At 37.7% G+C, this 16651-nt stretch overlaps 1 protein-coding gene across 2 annotated transcripts in view; it reads right to left on the reverse strand.

Moving 5' to 3' along the window:
- PIGG (phosphatidylinositol glycan anchor biosynthesis class G (EMM blood group)) overlaps positions 1–16651 on the reverse strand; it is an 84155-nt gene that overhangs the window by 55183 nt on the left and 12321 nt on the right. The window contains exons 7-9 of one of the 2 annotated variants that reach the window (XM_065662551.1): positions 9648–9865; positions 7136–7417; positions 2718–2809 (exon numbers count right to left, since the gene is read on the reverse strand). In XM_065662551.1, the coding sequence (XP_065518623.1) occupies positions 2732–2809; positions 7136–7417; positions 9648–9865 (578 nt within the window). In that variant the 3' untranslated portion in view covers positions 2718–2731. The remainder of the gene's footprint in view (positions 1–2717; positions 2810–7135; positions 7418–9647; positions 9866–16651) is intronic. The other variant, XM_065662550.1, reaches the window with a different exon arrangement.

Genomic DNA, 16651 nt, shown 5'->3' on the forward strand with positions numbered 1-16651 from the left:
CACTTAAACCCCAAAACAACCCACCCCACCACCAACAAAAAAGAACTCCCCATGAAGCTACAGAAAACAATAAGGTGGGGGGGAGGAAATACTATAAATTTAGCACAAGAACATTCATAATCAGAAAAACTGCCCAGACACAATCTAAATTTACTAGCATTTGATTTCTTTGGTGCTCTGAAGACCACTCCTTTTTGTTTAGTACTCTACTCTGAAAAAATAAATACCATAAGCTGGTATTTGGAACAAAAGGACAAGGTAGTCCGTCCAAAGACCAAAGACCATGAAATTCACAAAGCTGAGACAAAATCAGTACATGACTAAACTACAGAAAATTTAAACTCCAATAATTTCATCAGGCTGACCTTAAAGATCTTGGCTAACTAAATAATGAGTGAGCACGAAAGCACCATCTGTTTGCAGAGACAAAGGAATCGGAGATCCTCAACAAATGAGAATGAATCGGTCTTCAATACAATTCATCTTCTTTATAAGACAACATAAAATCCACGTAAGTATTGCTCTCTTGTATTTGGTTGCTGTTAGAACTGATAGGAAAACTGAAAAAGTGATGTATTATTAATAGCGAACACGCAAAAGTCTCAAAGTGATGGTATTAGCGTGACTGTCCCAGTGTCAGACAGAAATCCATATTTCTTGCCTGCTTATATGACTCTCAAAACTAGAGAGAAAAAAAACAAAAAAAACACATTGCTACTATATTCCCAAAGGATTAAAGCCCAGGGGCATCTATTGATGAACCACATTTCAGATCAGAGTTGGGCACATGGAAAATTAAAACTTATCCTGCAAATTATAATCTTCTGAGCCTTAATGATCTGAGAATACTGAAAATAACTTCATAGCATTTTTCTAAATGCAGTGGTAACCCCTCATGTATGTACTGTGCCTTATTAGGAATGCCATCATTACAGGGTTTTTTATAGCCTCACCTCAGATTGCTTACACTAAATTTTTTAGGTCTCATTTACAGGCACAGAAATGTAGGTCCTACTCTGATAGCTGCAGCTCTGTCTTTCTAGCTGCTGAACACCTCCAACCCTCAAGAACTCAGCAGGCACTCCAGATACCAAAAGACTCATATGACTCACACCAATATCTTGGCACACAAACTTAATGAAGAATCTTTGGTTTAGAAATTCATAAATGCCAGACTTTCAACTTAAGCCTACTATCTTTATCATTCGATGTATCAGCATTAGTAACTAAGTAATACAGAAGTGGACCTTTTTGCCCTACCTTTGAACATATCTTGCTAGTTTGCAGAAGTGTCAGAACATAAACAATGGAATACATGCATCTCTGCCTATGAAACTTTCATTTTCTTCAATCTGAAATAAAACCTCCTGTAGTCTATCATCGTGGTCCAGTTCCACTGATGTGGCTTCTGTGTGGTTGAGACTATAGCTCTTTCACAAATATTAACCATCCAAAGTTAATGCCTGAGCAATTTTTCAATCACTTTCGGAAGAGAAACAATTTCTTTTTCATGCTCACCATCACCCACAATTTACATACTTAGCATTCTATTCCCCTCTGATAATTTGAACTCTCTGCACCTTCTTGATTCCCAGTGACCATAATTTTCCTATGACAGAGTAATACAGACCACACTTTTTCCTATACTTTTTGTTTTTCCCTAAGTCAAAAAAAAAGAAAAAAAAAAAGGGAAAAAAAGGTTCAATTGCATAAAAATGTTTCATTGTTCCATTCAGCAATAATACCACACAGAGGAGGAAAAACAAAAATATTTTAAAATTAACAGGGTGTTTTAAAATAAACAGAAGAATATTTCATTTACATAATAAACTCTACAATTCTGCATAATGAAAATTCTCAAAAGCTGTATTTGACAAGCATTAACTTTTATGCTCTATTTTTAAAAAACTATCAGTTTAAAAACTATCAGTTTTATTTCTATCAGAAATAGGGAAAAATAAAATTACTAGTAGTAAATATCATACTTAATGTCAACTACCAAACAATTACAATGAAACCATGAAACATGAAGTCAGAGTTTTTGTCTATTTTCTGTAATTCATAAAGGGCTGCAGAACTATTTAAAGCCTGAAGTGTCATTAAAAGAAGGGACTGGTGCTGCTAGAAATATAGTAATCAGAACCTATAAATAACAGTCAGGAAGCAGATGCTAACACTGCCTGCACTGGTCTTCAGAAAATTCATGAACTTGGTAATCAGTTTCTATATTCAGCCACAGTGGAAAGAAAGCATTACAAATGAGAAGCACTTCAGAGAATCTTTAGATGTGAACGGAAACAATTTGTAGAAAAAAAGCTCTGAAGCCATTAACAGGAGAGCTTATCTTAATTACTTTTAAAATACCTACATTTTATCATATAGCATGAGCTTAGAAAATGCTTTTAGCTTTTTTTAACTAGCAAAACCCTGAACCAGGATTCTACTCCTGCCATCAGAAAAGAAGGAATTCACAGCTCTTTCAGAAGCGGAGCCCATATGCAGATTTGCACTGCAGAGACGCACAGGTCACAGACACAAATTCAGAGATATTTTAGTGCAAGTAATAATCCTAACTCACATAAAAAGCCCTTCAAGATCAAGACACAGCATATACAGACAACCAGTTTCTTCTCCAGAGTCTAGGTATTCTACTGGAAAGAAAGAACAGAAGGTGGTATACGAAGATTTGTGAATTGCAGTGGTTTTGCCCAAGTTACCGGTAAATAATGTCTCACATCCACACTGCAAGCAACACCAGATTATCCACTGCTCCTTCTGCATCCTCCAGACTCTTTATATAGGTAGCCATCTGCAAAAAAAACACCATACTGTTCTGCAACAACCCTGAGACTGGTAAAAATGTAAATGAAATCTAGGTCACTGCTTTTACACACATCTGGAGTGGAGGTACTTACTAATTAAACCTACAAAATATATTGCACTTTCTTTGGAACTTGAGCAGAGACAGCAGAGCCCATCTAACTTACAAGAGGAGATACATATCCAGCAATTCAGTCACTTAAGGAATAGGACTGAAGATGAGATGACAAAAATGGATTTCTATACATCTAGATACAAAGCCGTATCTGCTTCAACCAGAATTACTATTGCCTACACTTCATAAAACATACTTCACCTTCCCACATCTTCAGGTATGTCTCATGTAGGAATATGATCACAGATGGACCTGCAGTGGAGAATCCATTATTTTTTATTTCTATTTGTCCCACCCTTGCAAAAACAAACACACGAACCTCCTGGAAATCATTGCTAAAAAGCTTCTCATTCACTTATTATGAACTTGAAGCAATTTATCTCTTCATCTGCTGGATTCCTGGAGGTCCCAGCTGGGTAAAACTCCAGGAAACACTTATGCATCAATTTCAGATATTCCCCCACCTTTCTAGTTCAAATAGGAAATGCCTGAATTAATAACTGTTCTGTTACAGCCAAATGGATATATTTTAAAAGGCAATGTGAAAACAAGCATCTCCACATCCAAGACACACTAATTCCTGACCTAATAGAAGTGCACTTGCTAGTAACGCCAAATCTCACTTGTGAATAAAAGGATTTTTTTTCCCCACTTCTTGAATTCCGGATCGTCTACTCATTGGTACCAATAAGGAAAAGTAGACAACTTGCTGCTGGAACATTCTTCTTCAAGTAAGAAGCGATTGGATCTAAAGCCCCAACATCAAGCAGCTAGAAAGCTCCAGCTGCAGTGGTCCCTCAAATGCAGAATGAAGGATGCTGGAGGCAAAGATACAAAACTGTATAAAGTATCCTGGATATAATTTCTAATCAGTTTGTCTGGTTTTGCTCAGCTTGTCCTCAAAGGCAGATGTACAGACAAAGCAGGGGTGGGGAAGGAAGAAAACTGACATAGAAGATAAAGACTTTTCACACATACTCCTGTCCATTCTCCCTACGCATAGCTGATGAGGAAGAATCATCAGAAATGGCCAATAGATTATGGGTATGTAAATAGCACTTTCTCCTCTAAAGTTCCTCAGAAAAATTCATTCTGGAAGCAGAACAGCATAGGTTGTATGAGTGACTGTATGTGTACCTTGAGGAATGATTTGCCTCCATCAGGGAGCCAGCAATTAATTCCTTTCATAAGAAAAGCCTTTCTACTAAATTCAAGTTTTGAATTATAGAATCATAGAATCATAGAATAGTTAGGGTTGGAAAGGACCTCAAGAACATCTAGTTCCAACCCCCCTGCCATGGACAGGGACACCTCACACTAAACCATCCCACACAAGGCTTCATCCAACCTGGCCTTGAACACCGCCAGGGATGGAGCACTCAGAACCTCCCTGGGCAACCGATTCCAGTGCCTCACCACCCTAACAGGAAAGAATTTACTCCTTATATCCAATTTAAACTTCCCCTGTTTAAGTTTTAACCCATTACCCCTTGTCCTGTCACTACAGTCCCTGATGAAGAGTTCCTCCCCAGCATCCCTATAGGCCCCCTTCAGGTACTGGAAGGCTGCTATGAGGTCCCCACGCAGCCTTCTCTTCTCCAGGCTGAACAGCCCCAACTTCCTCAGCCTGTCTTCATACGGGAGGTGCTCCAGTCCCCTGATCATCCTCGTGGCCCTCCTCTGGACTTGTTCCAGCAGTTCCATGTCCTTTTTATGTTGAGGACACCAGAACTGCACACAATACTCCAGGTGAGGTCTCACAATTCCAGGAGATATTTTTCAGTTGCTGCTGTGATCACTGACAGAGCTGCTGTATTAGCAATATATAAGCCACCTAACCTACAGGAAGTTGTCCACACCAGCAGCTGTCTCTCACCAAGAATGAAAACATGCCAAGAACAGATGGGAATGAAACCCTAAGACTCAGAACTAACTAAAACAGCAGACCTTGTACCTGTCAACCAATAGCCTATTCTAAACTTAGTAATAGCCAAGGAATAGCAATATTTTCCCAGATTCCAGTCTTTGAGGTAGTGAGAAAGCATTCTTCCTGGGTTATATAAGGTTACTTTAAAGTTAGTCCTATGGCAGTGGGTGTCCCAAGGAATTATCTGTGGGTTAATAAATGTTTGGAAACAGCAGAAGTGAACTGAGTCCGTTTAAAGACCAACACACAACAATGTACCAACAGTGCTAATACACTGTAGAGCTAGTCATCTCATTCAACAGATTTCTCCATTCACATTAACCTCACCTTCTTTTATCTGCCATATAAAAAAACCCAACCCACAAGCATCACTAGCTTTGGCAGCAAAACATTAACATTACTTTGACACAAAAATTTTCAGTACCAAAAGCAAACTGTGATTTACGCTGACAAAGACTGTTCTGTTAGCAGTTATACATCTGAGCTGAAACTTCTTTCCCTGATTTAATTGAGCAGACACTGTTAGCTGACTTGTTCCTCTATTTTAGTCTGCCTAAATACCTGCATTCAGCTCTGGAGCTGAACGTAAGAACGTGGACCTTTTGGAGGCCACGCAGATGCTCAAAGGGCTGGAGCACCTCTCCTATGAAGACAGGCTGAGAGAGCTTGGATTGTTCAGCCTGGAGAAGAAAAGGCTTCAGGAAGGCCTTAGAGCAGCTTCCAGTACTTAAAGGGGCCTACAGGAAAGCTGAAGAGGGACTTTTTACAAGGGCATGTAGTGATAGTACAGAGGATTACGGTTTTAAACTGTGAGAGGGGAGATTCAGATCAGATATTAGGAAGAAGTTCTTCACTACAAGGGTGGTGAGGCACTGGCACAGGGTGCCCAGAGAAGCTGTGACTGCCCCATCCCTGGCAGTGTTCAAGGCCATGTTGGACGGGGCTTTGAGCAACCAGGTCTAGTGGAAGGTTTCGCTGCCCATGGCAGGGGGTTGGAACTGGATGAGCTTTAAGGTCCCTTCCAACCCAAACCATTCTGTGATTCTAAATGATCAACAGACACATCTAAATTTTATGTGGTCAATAAATAAAAACATAGGAATGAAATACCATGTTGTATCAACAACTCCCTTTTTAACAGTTTTCAATACACTGAAACAAACTGCACTGAGTGCAGCATTAATCTCCACTCAGAAGTGGTGAATTTTTTTTTAATTATATGAATACAGCAGTTATTAGATGTTTCTTTAAGTCAGAAAGCTTGCTTTTTAGCTAGAAGAAATGTCATCGTATCACTAAAGCGACGCACTTTCCACACATTGTCATACACTAAAAAAAGAGATACAAAATCCCAAAAGTGATTCAAAGAAACCCAGATTGACAAAGGACTATACTGCACAGAGGCTACAGCACTGAATAGAGCGCTATGAGCATTAAACTTACTGAATTTCATATACCTTTGAAAGGTACGACTAACAAGCATCAGAAAAAAAAAAAACCAGCTAGAGTCTGATTTTATGGTCTTACTGACAGTTCTTAGCACACTAAGTTTAACAATGAAATAAGACATTGTAAATTCTATGTCCTTGATATTACCTGAATACTACTTAATACAACGATAAAACTCATCAACCTATTTTACAGATGGTAACTACTCACACAACTGGGAACATTTCTGAGCATTCCAGATTGTAACAAACTCAATTTCATAAACTTAAAAAACTTCAAAAGTTAACTTAAAGAGTAGAAGAGCCAGATTAATTTTGCTTCCACTGTTACAGTTTCAAAACTATTTTTGAAAAAGCATTAAGAGTACAAATATAAGAAAGGGTACTGGCAAAATGTTTTCTTATTAGTCTTAGAGCACTAATGTATGTGGTATTTGTGAAAGGACAGATCATCACCACTGCAAGTTGTTGCAAAATATCATACATCTACTTTAATTGCAATTGTGAAATATCGCTGTGTAACAGCATAAAATACCCACACAGCATAACTGTTTCTGATTTCATAAAATTAACTGCAAAATAATTTATGCTAATTAGAACACTTCTTTAAAGTAATGTGAAAATAAGCACCTCTGTGTTCTTCTTTATAGGTATTAGTATCATGCCACAGTGAACACAACATCTTTCAATTACAAGTTTTAATTATTCAAGCTACATTACAAATAATAATTTAAGTACACACAAAGAAAAACTTCATAAAACTTTATCTGAAAGTATGCCATAATGAGCAAAACATTTTGAACAGTAATTAATGCATGCTCTCACCTTCACTGGAAGTCTGGAGTTATCAAAGATCTTTGCAATGGCAGACAAAATACCACACATGAGTGCAGATATCAGCATCATCACTCCAACTGCTGTGAACCAGGACATACTGCAGAAATAGCATAAACTTTCTGCCGATGTGCATACAATGACGTGAACTGCACAAAGCATCAGACACACCAAGTAAAACAGCAGGGAGAAGAGTGGAGGGGAAAGCGGCACTTCAAATTCTGCCCTGCTGCTCAGGGCTTTTGGAATGCTAAGCAAAAGCAGCAGCAGAACCTAGAATAAAATAGAGAATTAATACTTAAAGAATCTGGGTTACCTAAAGCATAGAGTGAGAATTCACACACACACACACACACACACACACACACACACACACACACACACACACAAAAAGAAACATACTGTTGTGATTCTGCTAATACCATGTCATTCTGCTAATATACACACTTCATCAAAAAATCTGTGAAGAACTATACTGGATTTTTTTATCCGCAGAAAGATATTATCTTTAATTCTTTCATTTATATGGTAATGTTTCCATTTATTAAGGGCTTGGACACACAAGTTAGCAGAGTTCAATAAATTACTGTGCACCTCCTTATCTGTGGTAACTGATCACATGCATGATTTTCATTCCCTGCAAAAGTTAAAGGTTTAATACCCAATATCAAAACAGTTCCTAAGTGAACAAATTTGACCTATTATTTGCCACATATAAATGGCTAAAGCTACATACACACACTGCCAAAGGCCATTTATCTCACAATGTGAGAGATACACATACACAGAGATACTGAGAGTTACTTTCCCAGATCAGGGAAAGTTCTTACACTATCACACAAGTGTATGCTGCATTTCAAGATTATTAATTATCCTGGTATTAATTTTTTGTACCTCTCCTAATCTTCATTTGATTGTCTGGTTTTACATTCGCTTTGCCCTAACCTGCACACAGATCAGGAAGAATACAAAGTTTCCTCTCAAGTAACTGTAGCAGTAGAGATGAATAATATCATGAATAATTTCTGCTACCCACGTACAAACCTTTACAAGTAAAGGGAAAACTCAACCACATGCTAAAATGCTTTGCAAGGGGCACAGGTAGAACTAGAACTAGACTGAGTTCAATCAGCTTGAGCTAGGGCAAAATGAAAACAAATCAACATAAAAACCATGTCAGACCAGTGCCAACCTGTGATTTTCACTATCACTTGGAAGACCTCTGCCTAAACTTCTTCCCGTAATACAGAGAGGTAAAGTAGAACAAAAAATAATCAAAGTAGTGCCGCAGTCTTCCTTCTTCTTAGTCTACTTCAACCAGTTCATTTGCTTCCGAAAATATTAAGTTATCATAGCATCGAACTGGCTTAGGTCTTAACCTTTAACACAACACTTAAAACATAGACAGCATACATGATAGGAAAACGCTTGAATTGTAGTTACCTACAAACCTAAATTTAGCTCTTTTGATCAAATGCACTGTTATCAATTCACATCCTAGAGGTATTATCCTCATCTGAAATGCAGGATAAATTACATTCATAGGATGGTGTAGTTTGAAGTCACCTGTGAGATTCCCTACCCTTATTTATTCAGTAAAGGTTGGAAAATACACATCAGGACAAAAAGATTTTGAAAAGCAAGGCAGTTTCTGGAGCACTGCACTGGAGGAAGGAAGACATTGTCGCAAAATATTAAATAGGTGTTTATGTACTGTTATTTGTTCCAGGCACTGACGAGGACCAGTGCTATAGCAATTAAACAGTCTTGTACAGCACTATACACATGCAATTACTAAATTAAGCTTAGAGTCGTTATTTCCACGGAACAATGGAACAGTGCTTATCCTTACAAAAGCTGAAACTCTAACAGGTCAGTGCAAACTCTGATACATAGAAGTTCAGTGTCCATGCCCGTTTTCCCTTAAGCATGATTCTCAAAGGATTCCCACAGAGCGTATTTCTAGCATTTGAGATTTGACCAAATTATCAATTGCAGACAACCACTTAAAATTCCAGACATGTGATATCTTATCTTTATTCTTACACGAGATACGAAGTGGTAATCCAGCACCTTAGAGCAAGTATTTATTTCAGGGCTCTACACCTATCAGTACGAAGAACAACGGTGAGAATTGCAAAAATTGACCATACAAGGTATTGTTTGTTCTCAGCAGCTATGCCTACTATTAGATAGAGAGGTACAGGTAGGAACTTACTTGCCAGATGTTGAGGTTTTTCTTTAATACAGTAAGGCTACTCAAAAGGTAGAAGCACATCTGCGTATTTACTATAACTAAGTAGCTTCTATCAAAAGCTTTCTTGAACCATTTTAGAGACCAAGTCATACAAGAATACTAACCTCATCCAACCAGAAAGTCAGCCAACTCTAAGAGATCATACTAAGTAATTCTAAAGACCAACAGGATACACGAAATAGTCAAAACCAAGAAACTTTTACATTTGTGCACTTAGGTTTTTCACAGAAATATATATTTTCCTACCTCCATAATGATCACAATCCCAACCATCATTGAATACATGTCATATTGTGCCACTTGTTTGCTTAGTGAAGAACTCAAAGTCTTCAGGGCCTCCAAATATTGCTTCAGGACTTTTTTGCCAAGATTTAAGAGTATTTCTGAATTATTCCCCTCTAAATACAGTTTGATCCAATTAGCATGGGACTTTTCTGCTATCTTAAAATGTTCATATCCAGGATCTAAGGAGAAGGGGGAAAAAAAAAAAAAAAAATGGAAAGGTAAGAGGATCCACAAACAAAGGAAGATTAATTAGAGATGTGGTATTTTGTTTTGTAGAGTATATTAAAAGAAATTGCTATGGGGATTGAAATGTTTTTCGCACCTAGAATGTTACGTTATCTTTCTGCAGCAAGACCGTAATGAGCCAGTTCCTCAGAATAAAAGCAATTAATCTCTCACCTGATAAAATGTCAAGACTCCTAAAAGTGACAAATTTATTAAAACACCCATTTACTCTTACAAAAGTTTTCCAGGACAAACTTATTCAAATACTTTAAACCCTGAAAAAAAAAGAAAAAAAAGCCAAATTGTACAAGCCAAATGGGAAATGATCAAATAGATGATCTCAGGACAAAACACCAAAAACCGTACACATCATATTAGGGACCTCGATTTTGCAGCAAAACTAGGGAGAGTCTGTTGCTATCGTGAAGTTAAACACATGGGATGTAAGATTCTGAAGCAGCAGTAGAAAAGTTAACAGCTGAAGTGCACAGTTTGGCTTCAGGCATTTGGACTATGAAGCTGGTGCAAAGCAATCCTCAACCATGAAACTCAGTAATTATGCCATAGTGTAAATATGGCCCACAGTCTAACTTGATTAAAATAGAGAAAACCTGATGGCTGCCACCAACCTGTGAAAGCAAGACCCTCGTGGTGGAAAGTGATTTCTTAGTGACCTATCTAAAAAAAAAAAAAACACCTGACCTGAAGAAAAACAAAGAAACCAACCAAATAAGCAAACAAAAACCAAAACCAAAAACAAACAAACAAAAAAAAAAACCAAAACCAACCAAAAAAAGAAAAACAAAACCCAAACAATAAATTAAGAAACCCTCAGTAGGAAAAAGAAAATAAAGAGGGGAAAAAAAAAACCCTCCAGGCCACATATCTGTTGTCTATACCTAGGTAATATTTTCTTTAGAAATGTAGTTTTAATTAACTCTTCTGATACAGATACATGTAAATGGGTTGAAGCTGAACACACACAACACACACCAAGACTTTGACCTGCTTTCAGAACCACAGAAGAGGACATGACTAGCGCTAGGCTATGTCCCTGAAGGAAAAAAATTTAAATCAACCATTGAATTCTGAGGGTTCACATTTCAATACAAGTATGCTTTTTAATACAGGTACAGAGATGCTACAGTTTCTTTTCTTTCTCATACTGTTGAAACATGCTTGCATTACTCTTTTCTCGCTAAATGTATTTTAAAAGCTTGAGTGAGGAAAACAGGAAAGAAGCAAACAGCCAAATCCTACATTTTAGAAGTCCTTCCCAAGTACAACTGTAGTAGCTTTCTTCCTACATATATTCCTCTCCCTAGTTATTCCAAAGAATCCTTACTTTACACCATTTTTCCTGCTCATACATGCCAAAGGGTAGGTGTGGACAGATACTGATTTGAACCAATTCAAAGGACACATGAAAGTACTCTACCCCTTTGTTGTCCCACCAACTAATGTTGATTTTCATCATCAGCTTTCCCATTATGAAACATTTAAACAAAAAGCTGCAGCACAAAAAGCTGAGTCTCAATAGACTGCTTACTTCCCAAAAAGATATATTCAGCAGTGACAATAACCAGATTCTGCACGTGAAAATAGAAAAGCATCGCTTTGTTCACATATTAAAAAAAAAAAAAAAAATTGTAGAGTGCTCATTACAAGCATAAAGGTAAAAAAAAAAAAAAATTAAAACCATTTCTGCCAGAATTATTACTGTGGATACTACATGCACCTAAAGAGCATTCTATTCACTACACGTCAGTTTAATTTCCAGATTATTTTTTTCTTTAAATAGAACAATTAGGTTAGTTTCAATGTATTACTGTTAATGTGAAAAATGGTGTTGCTCCTGAAAGCACTTAAGACATGTTTTCCCTCTTCACTTTATAAGGGCATCACCCCACAGTCCAACATGCCACACAGTATTTAAAATATTGGTCTTTTGTGTATAGTATGCAATCAGATTCATTCAGTATGCATTTAGTCAACAACACAAAGAAAACATGAGCGTAACTTTCACAAACTTGTATCTCACTGGACATTATGCTATGTGTGAACATTCACATACATCTTCATTATTTGCAAGAAATATATGTTTAGTTTCACTTCACATTAATAATCCTTGCAATTTCACTTGAAAGCTAATGACAACTTAAGGGAAAAAACAACAATCTGGAAATTTCAGATTTGGATAGATTATCATCTTCCCATCTTGCAACCTTTACCTTCTTGACTAGAAGTAGGGCAACACACTTGCTGTGTAGTTTCAGATGACAAGGGTTAATGCAATGACTGAAATAAGGTTTGGTGTCAAAAGAACTTAAGTTACAGTTAATTTTTATTCCTGGTAGATCAACAGTATATCAGACTTGGGAAAAAAATACCATGTTCTTTGCTAAGCCTTTTCAGCAAAAGCGCATTCTCAAACCCAGAAATTTAAATTTTATTTCAAGTGAATGAAGATGAATGAAGTATTTCTGTTCACAATTCTAGTACAGTTACGAAAGAACTGTGCTTACCATTTGTAAGTCTCTTATCATTGCATGACAATTTGCGGTCTACTACAGCCTGAATTCAAAGTTAGAATTTTAGAAAGTAATGTTTAACTGAATGTCCAGTTTAGTCTCTCAAGCCATCTCAAAGCATGCAGATTCTGCTATGCAAGAGGCTTACGGGTATCTGCTAAAATGTGCAATTCAGCCAGCAGCAAACACTTGTATACTGAAATAGTTGTCAGTGTTCATGGGGCCTTTCACTGTTCTAGAGTAGTTCTTTAAACAGTGAATTCCACAGAAAGTTCCTCTTCCAGTATATTTGAAGTAAGATACATATTCATTCTTTTGATGAAATCCAGAAATCCAGACAGGATCTTCTAAAATGAGCTTTAAAAAAAATGGACCTTAAGATTTGAAATGGCACTATCCAAACTGAGATTTGAGTTGACAATATTTCATTAAACAGAACATTGAAATGAGTTCAAGTTTCATTTTGAAATCTAAATAAATTCTCTCCTGATATTCTGCTCCCGTTCTCCCTTTTCATGCTCAGTTTACCTCTTTGTTCCTTTCAACATTTTTATTTCATTCTCATTTACCTTAGCAGTTCAGAGAATCAGTTGGAAGAGACGTTAAAGATCACCTCGTTCCAACCCCCTGCCGTGGGCAGACACCTTCCACTAGGCCAGGTTAGTCAAAGCTCCATCCGACCTACCTTGAAACCAACCTTAAACCAACCTCTTTCCATAAAACTGTCCAGCAGACCCACACTGTCCACGTTAAGAAAGAGGACTGCTTTAGTCAAATCCACATTTATATCTTTGAGATACATTAAGTGAATGATTTAAAGATCCTACAGAAAGAAATAAAGGACCATGACTACCAAATTCCCTTTGAGAACTCCAAATCTGTTCAATGGTACATTTATTTGCAGTAAGTATAAAATGAGACAGGTCATAGACTGTTAAAAAAGTCGTCAGGTATCTGGTGAGTAATATTTGCAAGTCATTTCTGGATGGGATATTCACAAGTTAAACTTGGAGCAAAATCCAAAGCAAGCTTGCAAGTTACACGATTCCCAAAGCACTGGCAATGGTTTATTTGCATATCATTTCACCAGCAATTCCTGCTTCAGCAGTGTTATCACAAGCAAATGGCGCTGCTTCTCAAGCATCTGTTTGGTAATAATTTCACTTAGTTCCACTCACAGGCAGCAATCATTTTAAAAGAAAGCTATATTTGTAAGAAAAGAATGGATAACATACAAGTGATTTCTCCAGTTTCAATATATAAATCTTCCAGTAACAATCAATTTATTTCAATCAACACATGCATCTAACACAAGTTCAGGATTAGCTCCAAATTGAAAAGAAGAGATTCATTTTAATAACAACATCCAACCACCCCTCAAGCGTGACTCTTCATTCCACTATGAAGTGCCTTTCAAAGAAACAATCCTGTAACAATCCTACTTCATCATTCAGCTGCATGTTCAGAAGTTCAGAACAAGGGAAGCACTACTACCTACAGCTGCCTACCTTACACTGAGATATGAACTCTCTCAGAGTTTCTAGATACTTCCCTTTCAGCTTCTTCATTTCTGTCAGCTGTTTTTATCCTCCTCTTCAGATTTTTTTAGCTGCGTGTGTCCATCTCTATCAAAAGAAAAGCTAATGCCTCACATTAGCATTTATTAATACATTTCAGAAAAAATCATTCTCAAGATAATGAGGCCTTTAGTAGACCTTCAAGTTCCTCATTAAAAATTTACCTAAAAATAGGTTTAACCATGAAGATTCCTCTGTACCTCAAAATCCAAGTCCCATGAAATGCTGTACAAGCTCTTGGTTTGAAAATGAATGTTTGCATGAACAAACACTGGGGGGAGAGGAGAGAAGTTACTAAGCTGCCTCCATTCCGCTCTTCATTAAACAGATACACTGAAAGCACACTTGAACAATATGATATTTTTGTGTACTGTACTGGTTTGTACTTAACATTGGAGTGGCTGAATCCAGAGCACTCAATGTCTTCTTCATAAAACAGCATGTAAAGGTCATTTTGCCTTTCAGCTGACTGTGATTCATCTTAATCAACATCCAACTTCATCTTTTTCCATTTAAAAGGGAATGAACATTGCTCCAAGAATGAATATATACATTATGCTCTCTATAGCTTACAATTGGCGATTTTTTTCTTACCACAACTCAGTTATCATATTCAAGGTACTGATAGCTGGTGCCCTATCTCTGTGCTGCAAATTACAATAGCCTTTTGCAGGAATTCCATGTTTTCCCCTTCAGAAGAACCTACTCTTTTTGTACTGAAGAGTTGAAAAATAAGAACAACTAGGAAAAAAAAAAAGCAGCAACAAAGTTTAGGCTATCCCTGCAAGTACCTCTCACTTTAAAACAAAGCTCCAGTCATAGGCATTTCTCTTAGCATTTATCATTTATGTTATGATCCATCAGTTGTTACTAGCCAAGAACCAGCATTGGAAAGCTTGAACCTGCAGCAGCAAATGTGAGTGAGATGTCTAACTAGGTTATCTTCTGGAGTTTCTTTCCCTCAAAGAAAGTGGCAGACACCCTGTCTGTGGAAGAGATGGTTTGGCCCAAGACTTGTCAGCACAACTCTAAAGAGTGTCCAAATGGTGCACAAATAAAACCCAAATGCTCAGAGCAGGATATGCTAGTGCAGCTTGCTTAGAGCTGTGTCCAATCGTGTCTTGAATATCTCCAGGTATGGAGCCTCCACAACCTCTCTAGGCATCAAATTCCACTGCTTGACAACCCTTACATAAAAAAGATTTTTCTTCAATTTAAACAAGATTTCTTTTATATCAGTTTATGCCCACTGCCTCTTGCCTACTCACTGGCCATCACCAAGTAGACTCTGGTTCAATCTTCTTTATTCCCTCCCATCACATACTACCCACACTGATACAATCCCTGCTGAGTCTTCTATCCAAGCTGAACAGTCCTAGCATTCTAAACCTCTCCTTGTATGACAGATATGCCAATTGCTTCATCATCTCCATGGCCCTTTGCTGCACTCACTACATTCGCGTAGTATGAATTCGCATAGCACATCAATGTGTATCTTTTACTGGGGAGCTAAGAATTGGACCCCACATATGCCTTCCTTCCACATGGGTATACTGCTGGCTGATGTTCAGCTGTTGTCTCTAAGATTCCCTTGTCCTTCTCCATCAGGCTGCTTTTCAGCCAGTCAGTGCCAAATCGTCACTGAATCTTAAAGAGGTTCCTCTCAGCCCTTTTCTGCAGCCTGAGGTGCCTCTGTGTGGCAGCAGACCCATCTACTGTACCAACCACTCCTCCCAGTTCTGAACTGTGTGCAGGCTTGCTGAAGAGGTACTCTGTCCTGTGAGCCCAGCAGCTAAGTCAGTCTTCAATCCATCTTACTATCCCGTTACCCAGCCTAAATTGCAAGAGGATGGTTTAAGCGCCATATGAGCAATACAGACAGTGAACATGAGGCTTCCTCAAGTTGTCTGAAGGGCTACTACCTCTTCCCATCAGGCTGTCTGTACCAGACACCCACAAAAATATTGCCCTGTGTTTTTCAGTCCACTAATCCCGAGTTGCTACTAAGACTCTCCATTACTGAAAAAAGAGAAGCTCATGAGGGGTGCTTTTGCTCCCACCCCCTTTCCAGTACGGTAGCACTTCTCATAGCACTTTGCAAAGCAAGAGCAGCATAAAAATTTATCACATTTCCATCCTCAGCAATTTTGATTAAATTTCTCAGATTAAAGCTACAAATTGAAATTAAGCTGCTCCTGGGCATAAAATGAAAGTGAAGATGTAAATCAGAAGCTCCTAGAAACCTGTTTCACCAGTGCTTGCAGAAATACTGTGAGATGGAGCTTTGTGTTGGAATTTTCAGTAACACAGCCATATCCTTAAACTCCATCCACAGTTTAATTTTCCTCACTTGACACAAACAGGTTAACTGAGAAAATCTGTGCAGACAAAAAACTCAACTCAGAATTGATGGAACATGGGTCCTGCTACTGACATGTTGCTACCATGAGCAGCATTTGTTTTGTTACACTCCTGGACAGGGTTTAATTATGATTAGAAGCTGTAATGCTGAAAGATAATTAATTCTTGACCTACACTAATCACCTTGTTAAACTTTATGTTATCTACTTTAATTATTCATAGCTGTAACACAGCTCTGCATTCTCATCCAGTTATTTTAATGATTCAACAT

The sequence above is a fragment of the Lathamus discolor genome, chromosome Z, assembly GCF_037157495.1.
Source record: "Lathamus discolor isolate bLatDis1 chromosome Z, bLatDis1.hap1, whole genome shotgun sequence".
NCBI lineage: Eukaryota > Metazoa > Chordata > Aves > Psittaciformes > Psittacidae > Lathamus > Lathamus discolor.